Source organism: Cynocephalus volans, chromosome 17 (genome assembly GCF_027409185.1).
Source record: "Cynocephalus volans isolate mCynVol1 chromosome 17, mCynVol1.pri, whole genome shotgun sequence".
Classification (NCBI taxonomy): domain Eukaryota; kingdom Metazoa; phylum Chordata; class Mammalia; order Dermoptera; family Cynocephalidae; genus Cynocephalus; species Cynocephalus volans.
Window position 1 is genome coordinate 24,149,700 of NC_084476.1, and position 23,303 is coordinate 24,173,002.

Here is a 23,303-nt window from a genome sequence, read left to right on the forward strand (position 1 = left end):
GAAACTGGACTCACTACATGCTCATTCATCTGGTTTCCTCTGCTTGCTGTAATAATAGCAGCCTCTGAACCTAGCCAAAATATGGAAACTTCGAGAAGTTTTTTATGTGTCCGAATGCTCATTTTCTCCCAAAAATCAAACCTGGTCCTCTGTGAGACTTCTTAAACCACCCTGTCTTATGCTGGAAGGAGGTTCATTGAGCTTCCAATTTCAAGTGTATGTTGTGTATCTTGGCTCCTCCATGTCAGCATCCTGGTGAGGTTGCCAGTGTTCTGACTTTACTCATTCAACAGCTTCTTGTCATCAAGTCAAGGCAGACCCAAGTTCTTGCTGGGAAAAGCCATGTCCAGTCCCTGAGGGTGGTATCTTAGGAGGTTTTGATGATAGTAGTAATTTAATGCTGAAATAAGAGCAAAGTTGTAGCTTCACCTCCACCACTGGGTTTCTGTACAGTCTCAGAATTAAGGTCTGCACTGCCGACTTTTTGCCTATCCATCAGCACCAATGCTACCCAGAACCCCCAGGGTGCTGGTACATGATACATGGCCAATCCCTCTGAGGATCAGAGAACTTAAGAGAATACCAGAAACTAAACCATGTCACTGCTCCCTTGAAAAAATAGAACATAGGCCACGAAATCATAATTTGATTTTCAGGGTAATTACTGAATAGTAATTTTTTTTTTTTCCAAAGATGACTGGTAAGGGGATCTTAACCCCTGACTTGGTATTGTCAGCTCTCCCAAGTGAGCCATGGGCCGACCCAGTTTGGCTCATTTTTGACCACTGCTGTTGGGACCCCATTTTAACTTTTCATTTGAAAGAGAAAGTCATGTGGTTAAGGCAGGTCTCACAGCATTATCTAAGCAAACAGGATATTCCCTGCAGCAACCACCCATGGCTGATCAGGACTGTGCCTTTTGAGGGTGCTCCTTCTCCTTTGCTCCTAATGCTTTGGGCCTGACCCTCATGGGTTTACCTCCCCCAAAGTCTGTTGAAAGAGAAACTTCTCTCTCATTAGGTAAAGAAGTTTCTTCCCAAAATCTAGCCAAGAAGTGGGGTCTACTTGATTAATGGCTAAGGAACTATTAAAAATTAACACATTCCAGATGAATTAAAAATGTAAATATAAAAATAAAATATTAGAATATCTATATAACCTTGGGAGATGGGAAATCTTAAGTCACACTGGAAAATGGAAACCTAGAAACTAAAAGAAAAGAAGAGATATTTGACTATAGGAAAATTAAGGAAATTTGATATTAAAAACACCGTATATCAAAAGACAAATTATAATGGAGGAATTGGGAGTGACATCTACACAGTAAAGGTTTCATTTTATGGTGATTAAATGTTCTAAAATTTATTGTGGAGATGGTTTCACAATTCTGTGAATATAGTTGAATCATATACTTTAAATGGGTGAATTGTATGGCATATGAATTAGATCTCGATAAAGCTGTTAGCAAGGAAAGACAAATGATAATCTGGAGAAAATTATTTGGAACACAAATGACCCACAAAGTATTAAGGTATTAATACACAGAGCATCTACAAATTAATTTTTAAAAATCAATCAAAAGTGAACAAAAGGATATGAACAGTTATTTCAAGGAAGAGGAAATACAAATGGCCAATGTATGTGTGAAAAAAAGTTCAATCTCACTAGAGATCAATGAAATGCTGACAAAAGCAAAAAGATAAATTGTCACTTATCCTATTGACAAATATTAAAAAACTAGTAAATTATAATCAAGACAGGGTTCATGCTTTTTGAGATTTAAACAATTTGGGGAGCCTTTTTTAAGAAAAAGAATTCAAAATTTCAAATATGAAATTTGGTACAAAGCAGATATTTATTTAGAATGAGAAAATAAATCACCACAATTACAAGTTTTATAAAACTGATAGATACCACAAAAGTTTTAAAATTATTAACTGCCTGTTTAAATATTAACACCTTTATATTTTTTATAGTCTTTGGATGCATATTCTTTAAGAGCTTCTTCATATGACAACTATTTTATAATATTATTTTCTACAGAGAGAATACAAAGATAATGAAGTTTTTCTCCTAACTTGGCTGATTAAAATTTGCTTTTTTATTACAATTTAGAAAAGTTTATTTCAAGTTCAAATTTGTTGTTGGTAATGTTGTGATAAGATGCAATCTGATTGCTTGGCAGGTTTACCACCCAACGTACTTGCTGTTTATAGTTCTGTTACAGATTTTTGGCCTCCAAACCCTGGAATTCTTATTCTGTTTCTGATAAATTTCACCAGAAAGAAAAAAAAAAAAAAGTATGATGAATTTAGTATTGTATGTACTGCATTATCAAGGATATTCCTGGTTCTCTATCAGTTCTCAAGAACTGATTCATTTGCTTGTAATTTGTAACTTCAACAATGCGGAGAACGCTCTTTTTTTTTTTTCTTTTTTGGCAGCTGGCCGGTACAGGGATCTGAATCCATGGCCCGGATGTTGTAAGGCTGTGCTCTTACCAACTGAGCTAACCAGCCAGACTGAATGGGAAGAATTTCAACAGCCTAGCTTCTGGCTCCAGGTCTCAAACTTTGTTTCTTCTTCAGTACCCTCATACATCTTGTGCCAAGGGCCATAAGATAAATTCATTTCATGATGTAACCTCTGACCCTGTATTTTCATAGGAGTATACCTACACCAAGATGTCTGGCAATAACAATGCACAGAAGTAATGGTGAACCTCATAAATACATCCTGCTCAACTCAAATAAATGTATCCCAACTCAACTTTCAAAAATGCCTGCAAGGCCATCCAACCCAAGGGGAAGTGCAAGGCGGGGAGGGGAAGTGTTTCGGAGTGGAAAAGCAGAGTTGTTTTAACTGGTTGCCTTTAAAATAACTTAAGTTTCCAAATTTTACAAAAATACATAACCCAGTAAGAACATTGCTAAGGCTTCTCCCAGGGCCTGGGGGAGGGGGTTCACACGTTCAAGCAAAGGGCCCTGAAACGTGAACTTTATCAGCTTCACAGGAAATCTGCCTCCACATCCACTGCTTAGTAAGGATCCAGGGAAACACTTACTCTTGAACAGTGTCAGCAAAAACATGAAGTGCTATCAAAATAAAAGCACTAGTACCTAAGGATATATGTGCAAAGACATTTACTGCAGCATTGTTTGCAGAGTCAAAGTGGAAACAACCTACATATACATCACTAGGGAAGGAGTTGAACAAATTATGATACATTCACACTGTATTAAGCATCAAAAAAAAAAAATGAATTTTTTAAAAAATAATGAGACTGGCTGGTTAGCTCACTTGGTTAGAGCTTGGTGCCGATAACAGCAAGGTCAGGGCTTCGGATCCCTGTACTGGCCAGCACTGCCTCCCGCCCAAAAAAAAAAAAAAAAAGTATTGGGAGGTGTATGATACATTAAATTTTGAAAGGCAAGTGGTAAAGTAATATGCATGGAGGGATCACATTTTCATGAAAAAGAAAACTCCTCCATACACATATGTGTGTTTATATGTATATAAAAGGGTACTACAAAAAGTTCATGAAAAAATGGAATTGAAAGATAATACAATCTTTCCATGAACTTTTTGGAGACCCCTCATATACATATATGAACATATATGTGTAAATGTTTATATAAGAATAAAATAAAGCTTGAAAGGATGTGTACCAAACTGTTATGGTTTTCAACTTGGAGGTAGGGGCTGAAAATCCAGGGAATGAGTGGAGGGGCAGACGAGATTAATGTGTCCTTTCTACAGCTTTTCCTACTGTTTACCTTCACACATTACAATTAGCATTTATTTATTTTGTAATTTAAATTTTTGAATAAAGAAAAATCTAAAAATTAAAACATATGAAACACCTGAGTTAATCATATTTACAGTGCCTCCTATTTCTTTTCCAAGGCTAAGCAATATTCTTTATAAAGCCAAGACTGTACTTACCTTTCTCCACTCCTAAAGTGAGAGAATTAGAAGAACTTTGAGAAATCTCCATTATACCCCAAAGTCCATAGCACTTTTTAAAAAAGCCTCTTATGACATGTATCACTTTCTACTTTGAATTATATTTACATGCTACTCAACAGCAACAAAGACAATCTCCAAGCACAGTCCTAGACTTCCACCTTACAGCTATCCACCCCTCCCATCCACTTTACAGACATACTCCTTGCCCTACCTCACTTTATCAGATGTATCTTGAAACCTGTTAACAAGCAAATTTGAATTAATGTCATATAACATGAGGTGCACTACAGATTCGTTTCCAATTTTAGAAAAAATTTCAATATTACTTCTCATTAGAATTTCTTTGCACTTCAGAGTTGTGTGTCTTTTTGCTATTAATTGTATATATAATGTGTATTTATAACTAGAGCTGGTATAGTCTCAGTGTCTTCATTTTGATGATCTTAAAATATTTTTAAATATTCTGAACATATTCAAAATATAAAATATAACATAACATATTCTTAATTATCTGAATGACCACTATTTAACTGACTAATGACATGAATATCAGTTCCTACATTTACATTTAAGTTCAAGATTACCACGTATTTCAACTTTAATTTTCTTATGCTAATAAGGAAAGCAGCAGGCTTCACACGTGTAAAGTTTTGCCCAGTCAGTCCCATGTGAACATTTCTGGGACCTGGGGCAAGAGTTCAGATTCAGGCTCATATTCTATATATCTAAATATTTAAATATTTTACAATTTTTATATTTTATAACTTTTAAAACTTATAAATCAACCTAACAAATATTTGTAAAGTTATGGCTTTGAAATGACTGAAAGAAGGCTAACTATCAAAGAAAATTAACTTTATTATTTTTCATGTCTGGGTGGCCTATTGATATTTGATACGAGTAATAAAATAAATATATAAATACTTCATAAATTATTTTAAATTTATACCATAAAATTTATTTTTCTTGCCTTTATATTGGCAAAATAATCACATTATTATAAGAGCATAAGATTTTTCACATAGGGGCCGGCCCGTGGCTCACTCGGGAGAGTGCGGTGCTGATAACACCAAGGCCCCGGGTTCGGATCCCATATATGGATGGCCGGTTCGCTAACTGGCTGAGCGTGGTGCTGACAACACCAAGTCAAGGGTTAAGATCCCTTTACCGGTCATCTTTTTAAAAAAAAAGATTTTTCACATAAATTGTGCTCTATTGACAATAACACCAGTTGAACAAGTTTTCTTGCATGATTATAGTTTTTAGAGCTTTTAAAATTTTATTTTGGAGAAAACATGCTCTCTGGAAAGGAAACGATTGAAATTTCTAATTAAATTTTTAAAGCAATATTTAGATTCAGAAATGAATCACAAATTTTACATATCATATTAGGGCACTGTCTTAGTCTGCTCAGGCTGCCATAACAAAATGCCACAGACTGGGTGGCTTAAACAACAGAAATTTATTTCTCACAGTTCTGGAGACTAGGAAGTCTCCAGAAGATCAAGGTACCAGCAAAGTAGATTTTATTCTGAGGCTACTTCTCTTGGCTTGTAGATGGCCACCATCTGGCTGTGTGCTCAAGGAGAGAGAGCTAGCACACTCTCCGGTGTCTCTTTTTATAAGAACACTAATCCTATCAGATCAGAGACTCACCCTTATAACCTCATTTGACTTTACTTCCTTGGAGGCCCCATCTCCAAATACAATAGTCCCCCCTTATCCTCAGGGGATATGTTCCAAGACCCCCAGTGGTTGCCTGAAACCACACATAGTACCAAGTATATATATATACTATGTTTTTTTCCTATACATACATACCTATGACAAATTTCAATTTATAAATTAGGCATAGTAAGAGATTAACAGCAGTAATTAATAACAAAATAGAACAATTATAACAATATGCCAGAATCACTACTTTTGCACTTTGGGGCCATTATTAAGTAAAACAAGGGTTACTTGAACACAAGCACTGACTACTGCAACAGTCAATCTGATAACTGAGAGGGCTACTAAGTCGCTGACGAGTGGGCAGCATGTGCAGTGGGTATGCTGGACAAAGGGGTGAGTCACGTCCCTGTCGGACTGAGCAGGACAGTGAGAGATTTCATCACACTACTCAGAACAGTGTGTGATTTAAAACTTATGAATTGTTTATTTCTGGAATTTTCCATTTAATATTTTCATACCTCAGTTGACCACGAGTAACTGAAACCATGGAACGCGAAACCACAAATAAGAGAGGACCACTGAATAGCCACCCTGAGGGTTACGGCTTCACCATATGAATTTGGGGGGCACATGTTCAGTCCGTTATATATATGATAAAATATTATCACAGAATATTAGAATATTTTAGCTTTGTCGTAATTTTTACCATCTCTTAAAGCACTTTTTGTCACACAGTAAAGACTCAGTATTGTGCTTCACTTGTGTTACATATAAACCTGCATATATACAAATATAACAGGAATATCAAACATTTAATATTGCAGAAATGTTCCTTAGCCACCAGCGCAACTGTCATGAATAGACAGTAATTCATGAACAGCTACAGAATCACAAATGAGAATAAGAAGAGAAGCGAGAAAACGGGTACTCAGCACTAAAACAAAACAATTGTTGGTTGTGCAAGAATCTGTTGAATTTGTCTGATCTAAGAGAAGGTATTTAGAGGTTAATAATTTGTCTTTTCTATTACCTAAGCACTTCTACTACTTGACTATTTCCTGCACTTGAAAGTGGTGGGTACAAAACTATGCTATCTACCCTAAGTAAGTGAATCATTGTGAAGTATTGAAACAACACATTGTACCCCACAAAAATAAATATCAATAAAATTAGAGGAAAAAAAAAATAGTGTCCATTTCTGACCTTAACAGAGGCACAGCCCATAAACCTTCACCGAATTCCATGCCAGCGCCTTTTATTTCAAGAACATGGGGCAAGAGATGTGAAGGCTTCCTTGGGACCTAAATGGTGTTAGTCACAGGAGCAGATGTTCAAGATTCCAGATTGTGCTGTGCCAGTGCCTGAGAGACAGATTCCAAGTGACAGAAGCCCTCATCTGTTTTTTAACAAATGTGTGTGTGTGTGTGTGTGTGTGTGTGTGTGTGTGTGTGTGTGTGTGTGTGTGTGTGTGTGTGTGTGAGTGACTAGGACCCTCTAAAATGTGGGGGCAGGAGTCTCTCTTGCTTGGGCCTAAAGGTAGTGCTGAGCTTAATGAAGGCCGAATGACTTCACACTGTGCTATATAAATGAAGGTTGCACAGCCTTTTGAATAGAGAAAACTGGTGGGAGAATTGAGTCACAGCTGGGCATGTGGCAGTACAGGCAAGCAAACCCAAAGAAATGCATGCCGTTGCTAAGGGCACCCTCTTCACACTGTGAATAGTGATCGAGTTTGCCAAAACATCAATTGTCATAAAATTTAATGTATTGACTAGAATTTATCTGTTTTGTGGTTTTGTTTGCATTTAAATTGTAAACTTTTAAATTCCAAACAATTCTTAATTTTGAGAAATATATTTATTTTGGAAATCTTGTAAAGGTAAGTAATTTTCATATGCAGACAAAGGAATTATGTTGATTGACAGCTGTTAGAAGTGAAGTGGATTATATAAAATTATCATTCCTGTTGTCAATTATTAAAATATTTCTCAAAATAATAAAATGATTTCTTCTAGAATGCTGCAGGAGAACTACATACTTAAAAGCAGCCACAGGAGTGGCAGCAAGAGAGACAGGCACGTTATTAATTCAAAGCTACAGTCCCATATTTAAGTATTAGATGGTAGATACTGAGCAGGAACCTTCCTTTAAAACAATGGCAAAATACCTGTAAGAGATTGCATTTTTAGCTCTTCTTAGAGGCAATGTTAGCTAATGCTGGTGCGATATTGTCTTATCTGATTTGTCTTTTGTTACCACACTGCCCAGCATGGTGCCTCACACATAGAAAGCCCTAAAAGAAAAAGCAAATTGCAAAATTCTTTTTACATATACTCATATGTATGTATATAGTGTATGTATATATATGTCAGCATTTTTATAAAAGTTTTAAAACAATGTATGCTTTCAGAAGGTTTTAAAACAAAAGAATGTAATTTTTTAAAGGGATTCAATGTAGTAAAAGTTTAAAGATATATATTCGAACAATAAAAATTAAATTCAGGAAAGTGGTTATTTTAGAGCTGGAGGGAGAGGAACATGACAGAGGAATGGTGTTTAGGAGGATTCAAATGTACACATTTGAAATGCTTTATTTTTTAGGCTGAGCAGTATGTTCAAGGGTGTCTACTGTATTATTGGCTATGTATTTTTATACGTCTGAAATATTTAATTAAAATGCAACTCAGACCAAAAAAAAATTCTTTCCAGCATTTGTTTTTTAAAAATTCTCACATGTGCTCTGAGCTATGGCAACTGTCACAAATTACAATAAACTTGGTGCCTTAAAACAACATAAATTTATCCTTTCCCAGTTCTGGAGGCCAAAGGTCCAAAATCGGTTTCATTAGGCCAAAATCAAGGTGTCAGCAGGGCCATGCTTCCTCCAGAGGCTCTGGGGAGAATCTGTTCCTCGCTTCTTCCAGCTTCTGATAGCTGCCAGCATTCCTTGGCTTGTGTCTAAATCACTCCAATCTCTGCCTCTGTGGTCACATTACCTCTCCCTTCTGTCTATGTCAAATCTCCTTCTGCTTCTCTCTTATAAAGACACTCGTGACTGCATTTAGGGCCCAGCTGGATAATCCAGGATAATATCTCCATTTCAAGATCCTTAATTTAATCACATCTGCAAAAACCCTTTTTCCATATAAGGTAACACTTACAGGTTCCAGAAATTGGAAACTGACCACAAGTACCTTTACCTTTAGTCACAATAGGTTCACAGTCCTTTCTTAAGTTTGGGGTTGAATAATATTGGCTCAAGGGTAGTAAATAAAAGGTACTGATTAACTATTAAGGAACTTTAAGAATGCTCAGGGGTTTGGAGCATGAAGCATAGGGCTGGTATTACATCATTAATGATCTTAAATAAAAGCCCTTCAGCAAATTTACTAAATTTGTAAATGGCCCCAAGCCTAGAGGAACCATTAATGTCCCCTCAAAAAATTCATGTTATAATGTAATCCCCACTGCAACAGTGTTGGGAGATAGGGCCTAACGGGAGATGTTTAGTTCATCATGAGGGCTCTACCCTCTATGAATGGATTAATGCCACTATAAAGAGGGCATACAAGAATAGGTTCTCTCTCTTCTGTTCTTCCACCATGGGAGGACCCTCACTTTACACCAGATGCCAGTGCCTTAATCTTGGACTTCCCAGCCTCCACAACTTTGAGAAATAAATTTCTATTCTTTATAAATGACCTACTCTCAGGTATTCTGTGATAGCAGCACAAAATAGATTAAGACACAGTGGGAGCCTACAAAGCATTATTTGACTAAAGGATTAGATAAGCTTTTACGTCTTTTTCGTGACCGGTACTCAGCCAGTGAGTGCACTGGCCATTCCCACATAGGATCCGAACCCGCGGCGGCGGGAGCGTTGCGGCGCTCTCAGTGCCGCACTCTCCCGAGTGTGCCACGGGCTCGGCCCCTTAGATAAGCTTTTAAGACAGAGAAAAAGCAAAAGTGGGATTCTGGCCTGCATACTCAAAATCACCTTATAGACAAAGACAAATCATTTTGTTTGTATATTCAGTGCCTGGCATAGCAGATAATTCATTTAGAATTTGCATTGAATAAATGAATGAAAGGGCATATTTCAGCTTTAATGATGTATTACTTATATATTGATGTATAATTAATTACCCCAAAATGTAGTAGCTTAAAACAACCATACTTATTTATTATCTTACATAGTTTCTGTGAATTAGAAATTTGTAAGCAGCTTAGCTGGGTGGTTCTGGCTCAGTTTTGCTTATGAGGCTGCAATCAAGATGTGAGCCAGAGATGCAGTTACCTAAGGCCTGACTGGGATTGGAGGATCCAGTTCCAAGGTGGATCACTCACTTGCCTGGCAACTCAGTGCTAGTTGTTGGTGGAAGGCTTGCCTCAGTTCCTCTTCATGTGGGCCCCTTCACATGATCTGCTATAGTGACCTCATGACACTGGCTGGTTTCGCCCAGAGCAAGCGATCCAAGAGAGGGCAAGGTGCAAACTGCAATGTCACACACACACATTTCCACAATATCCCATTGGTCACAAAGGTCGACCTTATTCAATGTGGTAAGGATGACACAAGGAGGGCCATCTTGGAGGCTACCACATTTGATTGTACAAAATCTTCATGATATTTCATGTTGTTTTTATACTCTAATGAGTTAGAATATATGCTTAATAGAAAAGTACAGCTGATAGCTATTAGGCATTGCTATGGTGTGAATGTTGGTCCCTTCTGAAACTCATGTTGAAATTTAATCCCCAGTATTATAACAGTATTAAGAGGTGGGGTATTTAAGAAGTGATTGGGTCATGAGGGTTCTGCCTTCATGAATGGATTAATCCATTCATGGATGTAGTGGATTGGATGATGTCCCCCAAAAACTTATTGAAGCTTGAATTGTGTCCCCCAAGTTTTATGTATTAGAAACTTAGCCCCCACTGTGACTGTTAAGAGGCTGGGAAATTCTATTATGATAACTGAAAGGTAGAGCCTTCAAGAGGTGATTGGATTGTAGGACTGTGCAGTAGTGAATGGGTTAAAAATAGTGGTTAGGGGTGTGGTTCTGAGGACTTTAAAAGAAGGTGAGGGTCTGGCTTTCTCTGCTCTCTCTAGTTCCACCATCTTACAATATGAGGCCCCTGGGTCACTGTCACCACCACCAGATGGACTTTGGACTTCCCAGCCTCAGAAACTGTAAGCCATAAATTTCATTTTCTTTACAAATCACCCAGTTCCAATTATTTTGCTATAAGCATCAGGAATGGACTAATACAATGATTAATGGGTTAATAGGTTATCATGGGAGTGGGTTAGTTATCATGAGAGTAGGTCTGTTATAAAGGCAGTTTGACATGCTCTTGCCCTCTCTCGCCATGTGACATCCTCCCCCCCTGTGTTATAAAGCAGCAGAACACCCTCACCAGAAGCCAAGCAGAAGCTGGTGCCATGCCCTTCGACTTCCCAGCCTCTAAACTGTAAGAAATAAATTTCTTTTCTTTATAAATTACCCAGTCTCAGGTACTCTGTCATAGCAACAGAAGACAAACTAAAACAGGCATCTAGTTTTATTTAATCCTCAAAACAACACTATGAGGTAGGTACTTTTATTACCCTTTTCCATAGATGAGGAAATTGAGTAACGGAGAAGTTAAGAAACTTGTCTAAGTTTTCACCCAGTAAGTGGCAGAGCTAGAATCTGAACTCAGATAGTCTGGTTCTAGATGCTGCTTCCTAACCAATGGGAAATTCTTCTAAAAGTCTCCTGGACTAAGTTCATTTGATTTTCTATCTTAGGATTTGAAATAAGAATATGATTTGTTTGAGCAATCTATTTGCAGTAGCCAGCTTCTAAGATGGTCCCCAATGATCCCACCACTTCCTAGTATTCACAGCCTTGTAGTCCTCTTCCACACTGTACCAAGGTTGGTCTGTGTGACCAACAGTATATGGAAAAACAATGGTATTTCACTTCCAAGATCAGGTTATAAAAGATACTGTGGCTTCTGTCTTGGTCACTCTCTCTCTCTCTCTTTCATCACTTGCTGTGGCTCTGAGCTGCCATGTTATGAGTAAACCTACAGAAAGACCTTCATAGTGAAAGTGAAGCCTCCTGACATTAGCCATGTAAGTCAGCTTGCAAGCAGATCCTCCCACCCATTCAAGGTTTTTTTAGGCTCAGCCAGCATTTTGACTGCAACCGCAGCGAAGACCCTAAGCCAGAGCCACCCATCTATACTGCCTGGATTCCTGCCCCTCGGAAACCATAAGATGATAAATATTGTTTTAAACTTCCAAGTTTCAGGGTATTTTGTTACATAGTAAGAAAGTTGGTTATAAAAATTAGGTCATTTTTTTTTTAAAAGATGACCGGTAAGGAGATCTTAACCCTTGACTTGGTGTTGTCATCACCACGCTCTCCCAAGTGAGCCATGGGCCAGCCCTAAAATCGGGTCATTTTTGTCATACCCAAACTAAAATTGGAGTCGAGGGGCCTGAAGGAAAAAGCACTAGGGGCACATAGCAGCTGCTCCAAGAATTTTCTACAAACTCAGCTGTTGTAACAGCCTGCAGTAACCATAAGACTAGTTTTTTCCTTGTAGCTGCTGAAATAACCTGCCATGACTCTAAGACTAATTTTATCCACCACTGTCACTCACCAATCAAAGCCTGCCAACTCCCCAAAACTTGACTAGTGCCAATGAGCTTTCTTTCAAAACAATAAGTAACTTTCCTCTCTCTAATAAAACTCTCAGACTTTTCTTTATTCTTCGAACATACCAGAGACCATCTTGGTCTGTGTTTGTGTGTCCCAAATTGCAATCCTGTTTTTCAAAATAAAATGTTCTCTTAGAGATTCATCTCTATATTTTTTTGTTTTAACAATAACAATAGATAACTGGTATAGTAATTGTCTAAAACTTCTACACACTTGATTTAAAGCCTATCTAGTCTAATATAGCTCCCTCTAATATTTTATCACAAAATACTAAAAGGGGGTTAGTATGGTTTTGTTTGGGAAATTAGGAACTACTGTCAAATCTCTACTTTGATACTGAAGGTCTGTAACCACAATGGTTTCAGAATGAAGCGATTCTCAGACTGCTACTTGGCATTTCCTTGTCACTTAATAGAGCCACAGGGCTGTAATACTCTCTCCTTTTGCTTTGGACTTCCCTCTAGTATGTATATAGGATCTATGTATATGTATATATCAGCTGATCTATTGATCAAGTAACATGATATTCAGTAAAATACAGATCTTTTTATTTTTTATTAGTTATGAATATTCGTGGGGTACAAAGCAAACTGTCACCACTCATGCCTAAGATATGATGGCCAGATCCATACTGGCAGCATGCCCATTACCACAAATTGTGATTATACCCCATGTCCCCCACCCAATTATCCCTCCAATTATCCCCAACCTCTCTCCCCATCCCCTTTTCCCCACTCCACTTTGTATCCCTAGGTATGTTCTCTCCTTCTGCAAGTCCAACACACCACTGTGGTCTTTCTTTCCTTCCTTCTCTCTCTCTTAGCTCCCACTTATGAGTGAGTACATACGGTATTTTTCCCTCTGTGCTTTGCTTATTTCACTCAACATAAGTTTCTCCAAGCTCATTCATGTTATTGCAAATGGGAGAATTTCACTCTTTTTTATGGCAGAGTAGTATTCCATGGTGTATATATGCCACATTTTCCTTACCCAATCATTCATCGATGGATATTTAGGTTGGTTCCATATCTTGGCTATTGAGAACAGAGCTGCAGTGAACATGGGAGTGCAGGTATCCCTTTGACATGATGATTTCCATTCCTTTTGGTATATATCCAGAAGTGGGATTGCTGGATCGTATGGAAGATCTATCTGTAGTTGTTTGAGAAACTTCCATACTTTTTTCCATAGTTATTGTACTAATTTACAGTCCCACCAACAGTGTAGGAGCATTCCTTTTTCTCCACATCCTCTCCAACATTTGTTATTCTCTGTCTTTTTTATTATAGCCAGTCTAACTGGGGTGAGATGATATCTTAATGTGGCTTTAATTTACATTTCCCTGATGACTAGTGATGTTGAGCATTTTTTCATGTACCTTATTGGCCATTTGTATGTCTTCCTTTGAAAAATGTCTATTCAGTTCCTTTGCCCATTTTTTAATTGGGTTATTTGTTTTTTTATTGTGTAATTGCTTGAGTTCCTTGTATATTATGGATATTAATCCCTTCAGATCTTTCATTGCTTATAATAATACTAATAGCCAACATGTACCGAGTGCTTACTATGTGCCAGGTGCTATTCTAAGTAATTTACATATATTCACTCATTTATTTTTATTCCCATTTTATGAATGACAGAACTGAGGCATGAAAGATTAAAGCAGGGCTCTCAATCATTAAATGTCAAAGGGGGATTATTACTCAAGTAACTGACCCACTATTAACCACTGTGTTAATATTCTTGTGAGGCAGAAGTTCCAAAAACTCTCAAGAAGACAGAAGGGTTTCAAGGGCTAGTATCCACCAAGTAAGGTGCAATAGAATTAGGAAATTAAATTTATTTTTCTCCTGATAATCTTCCCCCGACACTAGGAGGCTGAACTTACCAGGAAATTACAAAATATTGCTCTGGGGGTAGAACTCTTTTTTTCTTTCCTCCTCCTTACATAAGCTTTGTTCAGAATGTCCTTTGGGGGCTTACACTGGAGCATTTTGTGCCCTTGTTTCCATATTGTCTAGCCAGGCAGCAAAACAAAAATATTATCCTAAGGTTCTATCTCAGTTATCTTTTTAGTCACACCAGGACTTACAAAGGCCTCTTAACTGAAAAGGAGTCCCGGCCTACCACCAAAATGCTCATGTGTTACATTTTATGTCTGGGTTAAAGTAATCAGCAAGAGCTTGTCTCAGAGGAATTCCTTCCTCCAGAGCAGGGGCAATGCGTGAGGTTTAGGAACCTGGGGCTTAGCATCTGGCAGACCTTTTGCCTCTGAATGTCAGCTCCTCACTTGACATAGAGCAAGTAAGTGGCATTTCTGAGTCTCATATATAAGTCAGGGAATGACAGGACCCAAGCTGATGCACAACAAGTTCCCAGCATGTAGAAGGCGTTCAATAACTGCCTGGTATGGAGTAAGTAAATGCCTGGTATTCGGTAAACAAATCCTTGATACTGACTAAACAAATCCTTGGTATTGACTAAATAAATGCTTGGTACTGAAATTATTAATTCAGTCATAGATCCATGCACGACAAAACTGCATCATAAACATTTACTCTTGAGCAAGCATCAGTAACTAAAAACATGTTCAAATTCTAGAAAAGATGCATAACAGGGGCTAATGACCACAGAACAGGTGACAAAGATCAATGTAAGATTACCTTTTAATATAAATGCGTAGCTCTACGTGTTGGAACCAGGCATCAGGTGATCCCCACTAATAACATCTTGGTGTTCTGAGACGTGACACATCCACTTCCTAAATACAGATGATTGCACAGTAGCAAAAACTTCTACATGTTTAGTGTTTTCCTTGTGTATAATTATGTAAACTGTAGACGAAAAATATCCATGGGATTTGCGTGTGTGCGCGCCCGCTCATGCGGACGCACGACCCGAGATGGTAGTTAAAGCTTGAAAGCTAGCCCAGCCTCTGAAGACTCGCCCTCAGAGGCCCAGCCGAAGTGGATTTACTCAGTCGCAGGACCCGCCAGGCGGGTGGCTTTTCTCTGGCCACAAGCTCTGATGAAAAAGCCAACCTCGGTGCTAGGGACCCAGCCGTTCTCCGCCCCGCCCTGCCAAGCAGCCCCGCCCCGCGCCCCGCCCCCACTCGGGCCCCGCCCCAAACAGTACTGCCTGCATCTCCCATGAGCCTCTTCGGCTGTCACTCTCCGGAGGGAAAATGGCGTCTGCTCTGCGGCAGCTGTTAAAGTGCGAAGCGCTGTGGGCGGCGGCCATTGGGTCCAGGCGGAGGGTGGGACTTCCGCTCCCTCGGGCGCTCGTCAGTCAGGAGGCAGAAGCACCGCGGGGGCGGGTGGGAAGAGAGTAGTGCGGCCGGTTGCGCTTGGTTTGCCTGTTTCTAAGTGGTCGCGCCCCTTTGGAGGGACGCGAACAGACTGCGAGGCCCTGGCGGGCTCCCTCGCGTCCCCGGTAAGTAGGACAGCGTGGCGGCGCTGCGGAATGAAGGAATGTGGTCCCGGCGTTGACCTGTCGCGGCCGTCTTTGTTGCCACAGGGCAGCGGCCTCCCCGCTGACCTTGCTACCAGACGTTTCTCGTTCTCCCTTCTTTCCTTCGTTTTGGCCGTACCCCCGACTCTGCCTGCCCTTCACGCCCGCGGGCAGGGATCCTTCCAATAAGTCAGTCCGTCCCTGTCACATACCTGCTTAACGTTCTCCTTCACAAGATGGCTCTGTTGTCCCCCAGTCCTAACCCGCCTTCGCCCGCCCTGGGCATCAGACGCAGGGGACACCTAAGGATTAATTGTTTGAAAACCGGCATCAGTTTTCTAGACCTTGTACCTTTCCTGCGCTCCCTTGAATGCATCACTCATCTCTTCAACAGAACCAGTTCGCTGCCTCTGGGGCTCTGTTAACACCTTTTAGAGAGCGCGTTTGAGGGGTTTTGTTTGTTTGTTTGTTTGTTTTTAGTATGGTTGCTTGAATAAGACTATATTTTCCTACTGAATTCGGTCAGGAGTAGGATCTTGCTCATTTTGGGACCTCCCCAGGGCCTAGTAAAAAAGCACGAGGTTTGGAAACAAGCAGCCCAAAGTATTTTTACTAGCTTTGTGACCCTGGGCATGGTCTCCACATCTGTATAATGGTGATAAATAAAGAACTAATTTCAAGCATCTTACACAATGTATGGTGTAGAGTAGGTGCTTGATAAGTGTTAGACTTCTTTCCCTTTTTAGCTTTCAGTGTACACAGTAGTTGCTGGGCACGTTTTCTAAATAAATGGAGAGGTAACATAGTCCTAGCATTGTGATCGTATAAATGCTATCAGTTGGATGATATATTTGGTAGTATTTGGTAAATACAACCTAATGATGTATATTAAAGGCAGAGTAAAGCGAAGTGTTGGTATTAACATCTTCAGGAATAAACAATTATCTTTATCCTCTATTTAGTTAAATGCCTGAGGCTCTTGCAGTTTAAATTTGTGATTTAAGGTCTGTGTGCTTTTCAAATGTATCTTTCTGAAGAGATTAAGAAAGTGCAAACATTTCATCGTAGGAAGGAAGGCTAGCTGTTCCTGACAACTTTTAGTTTGCGATTAAAGTATGGTGAATTTTATATGTGTGTACATGTATTTTTTACAGGTGATTGTAAAGTGCTGACCAGTTGCCACTGGACATCATTGAAACAATAGGAAGATGACAGCAAACCCTTCAGGACAAGGTAATGCATGCTAGAATTTGTTTTATTACTAGGAACTTTGTCGCCATTTACTAAATATATTTGAATATGAGAAATTTTAGGATAGGGCAGTCACTGTAACCAGAATTTTAAAAATAAATAGCGAAGTAAAACCCCAAATTTGAAACTGATCCAACAGTGTATCAGATATATCTCATCCTTAATATTATTAATCTTATATTTTAATCTGTGTTAAGATTATTCGCACTGTAAATTTTTTGTCCCTCTTGACATATGTGTTCTCTTGCTCTTTTACTTGAAATCAGAACCACTTTTAAAGAAGTTATATTCTCAGGGGGCCGGCCAGTGGCTCACTCGGGAGAGTGTGGTGCTGATAACACCAAAGCCACGGGTTCGGATCCCATATGGGGATGGCCGGTTGACTCACTGGGTGCGCATGGTGCTGACAACACCAAGTCAAGGGTTAAGATCCCCTTACCGGTCATCTTTAAAAATATATATATATATATATATATATATATATTGTCCTCAGGCAATTTCCATGCCTTTATCTTCATTGCTCTAAAAGCTTTTGTACACATTTCATCTGTGTTAAGACCGCTCTAAAGCTAATCAAGGTAGATACATTCACTGTTATCAAAGAGTTTTTGTTGTAAAATATTTTATAAAAGCAAAATTTAATCTCTAGAACATATGAAATCGCACTTTGTAAGTAGTTTCCTGCTTAAAAATTTGAAACAAGCCTTTATAGCTTCCTAATCAAGTCTGATCCTGTTTGACTCTATGTATGTTTGACCCATAATATTTTTAGTTGCTCATCTCTGTTCTATCTGTTCTGGTATTTTTTATCTTAGTTTTTATCTTATCTTAAACTTAATATAAATGGAATCATAAAGTGTGTACTCATTCATATTATACATGAATCAGTAGTTCATTCCTTGTTATTGTGGAATGATATTCCATTGTATGAATATATCACAATTTGTTTATTCATTCTTCTGTTTGTGGGCTTTGGGGTTGTTTCAGTATTGGCTGTTATGAATAATGCTGCCATTAGCATTTGTTTATAAGTCTTTTTGTAGACACGTTTTTATTTCTCTTGCATAAATACCTAGGAGTGGAGCAGTTGAGTATATGGTTACATCAAACCTTTTTCTAAAGTGGTTGTACTATTTTATATTCCTTCTAGCAATGTGTGAGAGTTCTGATTGTTCCACATTTAGTGTTATCAGTATTATCTTTTTAATGTAGCCATCCTAGGATGTGTGAAGTGACATCTCATTGTAAAATTGTATTTCCCTGATGATGAATGTAATTATTAGCCATTGTAAATCTTTGTGAAGTGTTTGTTCAGATCTTCTGCTCATTCTTTTAAAAAATTGAGTCATTTCTTTTTATGATCAAATTTTGCTTGTTTTTCAGTCTGGATTCAAGTCCTTTGACAGATAAATGTTTTGCAAATATTTCTTCCCAGTCTTGTTGCCTTTTCATTTTCTTAATGGTGTTGTTCTTTCTTACTCTATATGTAATGTGTTATTTTTCTTTGGCTGCTTTCAAGATTCTTTCTATTTCAGCAGTTTGACTATGATATGCCTAAGGATGGTTTTCTTGCTTGGGGTTTGTTGAGTGTTTTTGGATCTATAGGTTGACGTGTTTCACTAAATTCGGGACGTTTTCATGCATTATGCAAAAAAAAATTTTTTTTGACTTAACCTTTGCTCTTCTTTTGGGACTGAAATTACACATATATTAGACTACTTGTTATTGGCTTACAGATCTCCTAGGCTTTGCTTATTTTTCCTCAATATTTTTTCTCTTTGTTCTTCAGATTGAAAAATTTCCATGGTCTAACTTCAAGTTTAATGACTGTTCTGCCATCTCCATCTGCTGTTAATTCAATCCAGTGAACATTTTGCTTTAATTATTATACTTTTTTAGCTCTAGAATTTTGGTGTTTTTTCTGTACTTCATACTTTTCTACTAAATACCCCTTTTAATTATTATGTGTCTATTTTCCTTAAGTTCTTGAACATATTTATAGTAGTCGATTTTAAGTCCTTGACTGCTAATTGCATCATCTTGGTCATCTTGAAGTTGATTTCTTTTGGCTACATTGTTTTGCATGTGGGTCACATTTTCCTTTTTTTTTTTTTTCCCCCTATAACTAATGATTTGTTATTGGATACTTGACATTATTACTAATACATTGTAGAGACTCTGGATTCTGTTGCATTCTTCTGAAATGTGATTTTTTGCTCTAGCAGGCAAAAATTCAAATGGATTTTATATGCATAGATTGGGTTTTATTCCTTCTGCCTTTCCTTCTTATGTTTCTCCCCTAATTTTTTTGCTACTCTGCCAGCTCTGAACTCTGTCCTTGACATCTCAAGCTAGTAAAGCGAGTCTATCCAAGCTGTTTGTACATTGGGAAATGCTTCAGGTAAAGGGCTACAAATTCCCAGATCTCACCAGTTGCAGTTTCTGCCTGATTTGGGTTAATCTACAGTACCTTCAGATAATGAATTTTTAGTATTTTGTTCAGAATTTGTTATTATATTTATGGCAGGGTTAGTTAAACCACATTACTGCCAGTACTGGAGACTGGAAGCCTGCTGATTCTGTTTTAGTCCATTAGTTGTATTTAGGACTAACTAAAGGTTATACAAGTTTTACAGAAGTTTACTACTGTAAAAAGCTGTGTTGACAGCTTTACTAGCTGTAACCAGCTAATACTGTTCTATTCTCCTCTCAAATAACCATGTATAATTTGTGTGCTCTATGGACTAATCATAGGTCAACATTCCCTTATGCTCATTTACCTCTTCTTTTCACCAGTAAGTTATAAGGGCTCAGATTAAAAATAATTTAATTTGAGACAAAACGAAAACTAAGAGAAGTCTATTTTGGAAAGAAAATATGCTGCTAAAAATTACACAATCCAGTCCAAATGGAAATAAGTTTTAAATCATCCCTCTATTCTAATAGCACAAATAATTGAGATTTACAATTTGCTGGTTACTTTTTTTTAGCAGTTGCAGTAAAATCACAATCATTTTTAGTGTTGCCTTTGATTGATTCACAGTCAAATCCACTATGAAATATATACTAATCTAAATTGAAGTAAATTTAATTAGTCCTTAGGCTTTTGTTGCTGTTTCTTAGTGATTTTTGTTGGTGTCATGGAACTACTGCTATTAGGTACCACCAGAGGGAGTCCCTATCATGTTCTATAGACTCCCAGACTCAGTAAAAATTTAAATTCTTATGTATTCAGATCTATTGTATTATACTCTATATTAAATCATTTCTGTACTGTTTAGGTGTAGAAAAATTATTTAATATGGAGATTGAATACCAAGTGCCTTAATTATCTTAAAATGATAACTGAAAGAATTATGATTTCTTAAAAATTTTGATCTGTGCATTGTAATTTATTAATGTCTGTGATGTAGAGGACAAAATTCCTTGTGTTCATGAAGTCCTCTTTCATATCTAGCAGTCTTTCTTACTTTAATACTAATCAGGACTGGTTGGCAGGCAGTCACTGAAGTCTCATATTCTTCACAGCATCTAATGTAGTGTGGAATATTTGGTGGGTTCTCAATAATTATTTGATTAATAAGAAGTAATATTTTAAGAATTTTAGTATGTAAGGGCAGATTGTCATACTGGAGTTTGGCCAAGGGACACTCCTGTGTGAAGTAGCACAAAGTATTTCATTATTGGGAAATATAGAGGTCCTATAATCATGTGATAGCAGTTGAATTGGTTCATCTTGACTTCAGAGACCTGGTAAAATACTGAGTAAGGAGCATGAATTATTTTCTTTGATATTTTTATTTTATAGTTATCTCAAAATGCTTATAGTAATAACTGTAACACATGTAGATCGTCAGGTGGTGGGAACTATTGATTTTGGGCCACTCTGGATATTCTCAGCTGTGACTTCAGAGTGCTGTGTAGGAATGGGATGGCATATCTCCTGAGAGGTGTCTTATTTGACCTCAGACCCAAGTGCAGGTGTTAACCTAAACTGTCTATAGTACAGAAGGAAAGCGAATTTATCCTTCAGGCTTATACTAAGATCTGCTACTCTCAATTAAAAGTTTATGCCAGTGATGCATAAAAATTATCTTAAAATTCTTGCATTTGTACCTTCTTAAAGATGGGTGTGTATACGCAAAAACATAATTTGAGGTAGGTTTTTACAAGCTAGAGTTCTTTTTGTTTCATTTTAATTGTTAAGGCAAAGATAATAAATTAGATTTCTCATGCCGGGGTTGATCTGTAGGCCCCAAGGTGAATTTGGGAATGAAACTGGGTCAAGGCAGAGTATGAGATAAAATACCTTGAGAATGTTTGTCTAGTTAGGAGAGAAATTGAGATCCCCAGATCCATTCGGATTGGTTTGCAAGGTCTGTAATGTGAGTATAACTTAGAAAACTGAATGCTAACCAACTATATCCTATCTAATGAAAAATATTCACTGAAAGAGAATTGCCAGCATGGGGCTAACAGGAATCTAGTGATGTTAACAATAAAATGAATAGGGAGAGAGAATGCTAGATAATAATAACAATAATAGGAAAGAAGAGAAACCTCAATAGATAGAAAAAGTGGTGGTAGCTTAAAAAGGAACAAGTCCTTGGGGTACCAGTGAGAGAGAATGTGAACATGGGGAGATCACTTGAACAAACATTAGAGCTTATTTCTTTTTTCTTTTTATTATTTTTTAATACCTTTTTTTTTTTTTGGCAGCTAGCCAGTATAGGGATCTTAACTCTTGACCTTGGTGTTACAACACCATGCTCTAATCAACTGAGCTAACTGGCCAACCTATTCCTTTTTTAATCTTGCAAGATACAGAGAGTGTTTGCCATTAACTAGATATTGGAAAGAGCAAGGAAACAGATTCTGTCCTAGGATCTCCATAAAGGAACAAGCCCTGCCAACACCGTGATTTAGACCTGTGATCTACAGATCTGTATGATAATAGATTATTTGTTTTGTTTTAAACAACTGAGTTTGTGGTAATTTGATACAGTAGCAGTAGAAAACTAATTCAGGATCTAACTGCATGAGCCAAAAATCTAGGAGCTATCCATGATGCTGTTTTCCTCATTCCTTACTTCATATTCAATCCATCACTATCCTATTGATTTAATTTCCAAATCATGTCTCTCCATTTCCACAGCCACTAATAATTTCCGTCATCTCTAGTCTGTTCATTGTGATAGTCTCCTGACTGTTTTCTCATGTCTAGTCTATTCTTAGTATTGTAGCTAGAGTGATCTTTTTAAAAGGGGAAGGGCTATTTTTTCCCCTCCACTAATTAACCTAGTTAACTTTCTCAACCTTTAGATTTCAGTTCAAGAATCACTTCCTTTGGAAGCCTTCTCTGACAGCGCTCCTCCACTACCACTCTAGGTCAAATTTTTTCAATATTCACTCCTGTACTAATGATTGTTATTGGGCCAGCCCCGTGGCTCACACGGGAGAGTGCGGCGCTAGTAGCGCTGAGGCTGCGCATTCGGATCCTATATAGGGATGGCCGGTACGCTCACTGGCTGAGCGTGGTGCGGACAACACTGTGCCGAGGGTTGCGATCCCCTTACTGGTCAAAAAAAAAAAAAAAAATGATTGTTATAAACACTCATAGAATGATATTCCTTTATTTCAGACTGCTCGTCTCAGATTTTAATTGGACATTCATTTGTGTGATTATTCAGTTGATCTCTATATTTCAATTGATCTCTATTTTCAATTGATCTCTGTTTTATTGGATTGTTTGAAAACCATTAGAGCTAGAATCATGTCAAGTTTTGGCTTATCATTATATCCTTAGAACCTAACTTAGTCCCCGTATGTGATGGAGGCACAATAAGTATATCTTGAATCAATAACTGAAACATGTTGAACTAATAATACCATAGTAACTTTCCTCTAATGCTGAACATAGGTGTCTTAAGTATGATACTTTGATTTACAGTATAGTTATGAAGAGTATGTAGCTGATAGGATAACCACTTGAAAGGATTTAAATAATATTTTTAAATATCTTTTTAAAAAATCATTGTTATGAAAGCATTATAACCTTGAAATTGGAAAGTAGATTATCCATAACCCTAGTGATCAAAATAATTTTTATTCTTTAGTTTTAGATTTTTTTCCAATAAAAATAATTCTAGTTAGTCTATTAAATGTGATAGAGCTATGAAAGGAAATTAAATATCAGCTCAGATTTTCAGTGAAATTTGATGTAATGCTGGTTACTTGAGAATG

The 23,303-nt window shown here is 37.7% G+C and overlaps 1 protein-coding gene across 1 annotated transcript in view; it reads left to right on the forward strand.

Moving 5' to 3' along the window:
- Nucleotides 1–15,659: 15,659 nt before the first annotated feature.
- Nucleotides 15,660–23,303, forward strand: part of INIP (INTS3 and NABP interacting protein) — a 38,784-nt gene continuing 31,140 nt past the window's right edge. The window contains exons 1-2 of the mRNA XM_063082287.1: nucleotides 15,660–15,791; nucleotides 16,964–17,042. Of these exons, the coding sequence (XP_062938357.1) occupies nucleotides 17,018–17,042 (25 nt within the window). The 5' untranslated portion in view covers nucleotides 15,660–15,791; nucleotides 16,964–17,017. The remainder of the gene's footprint in view (nucleotides 15,792–16,963; nucleotides 17,043–23,303) is intronic.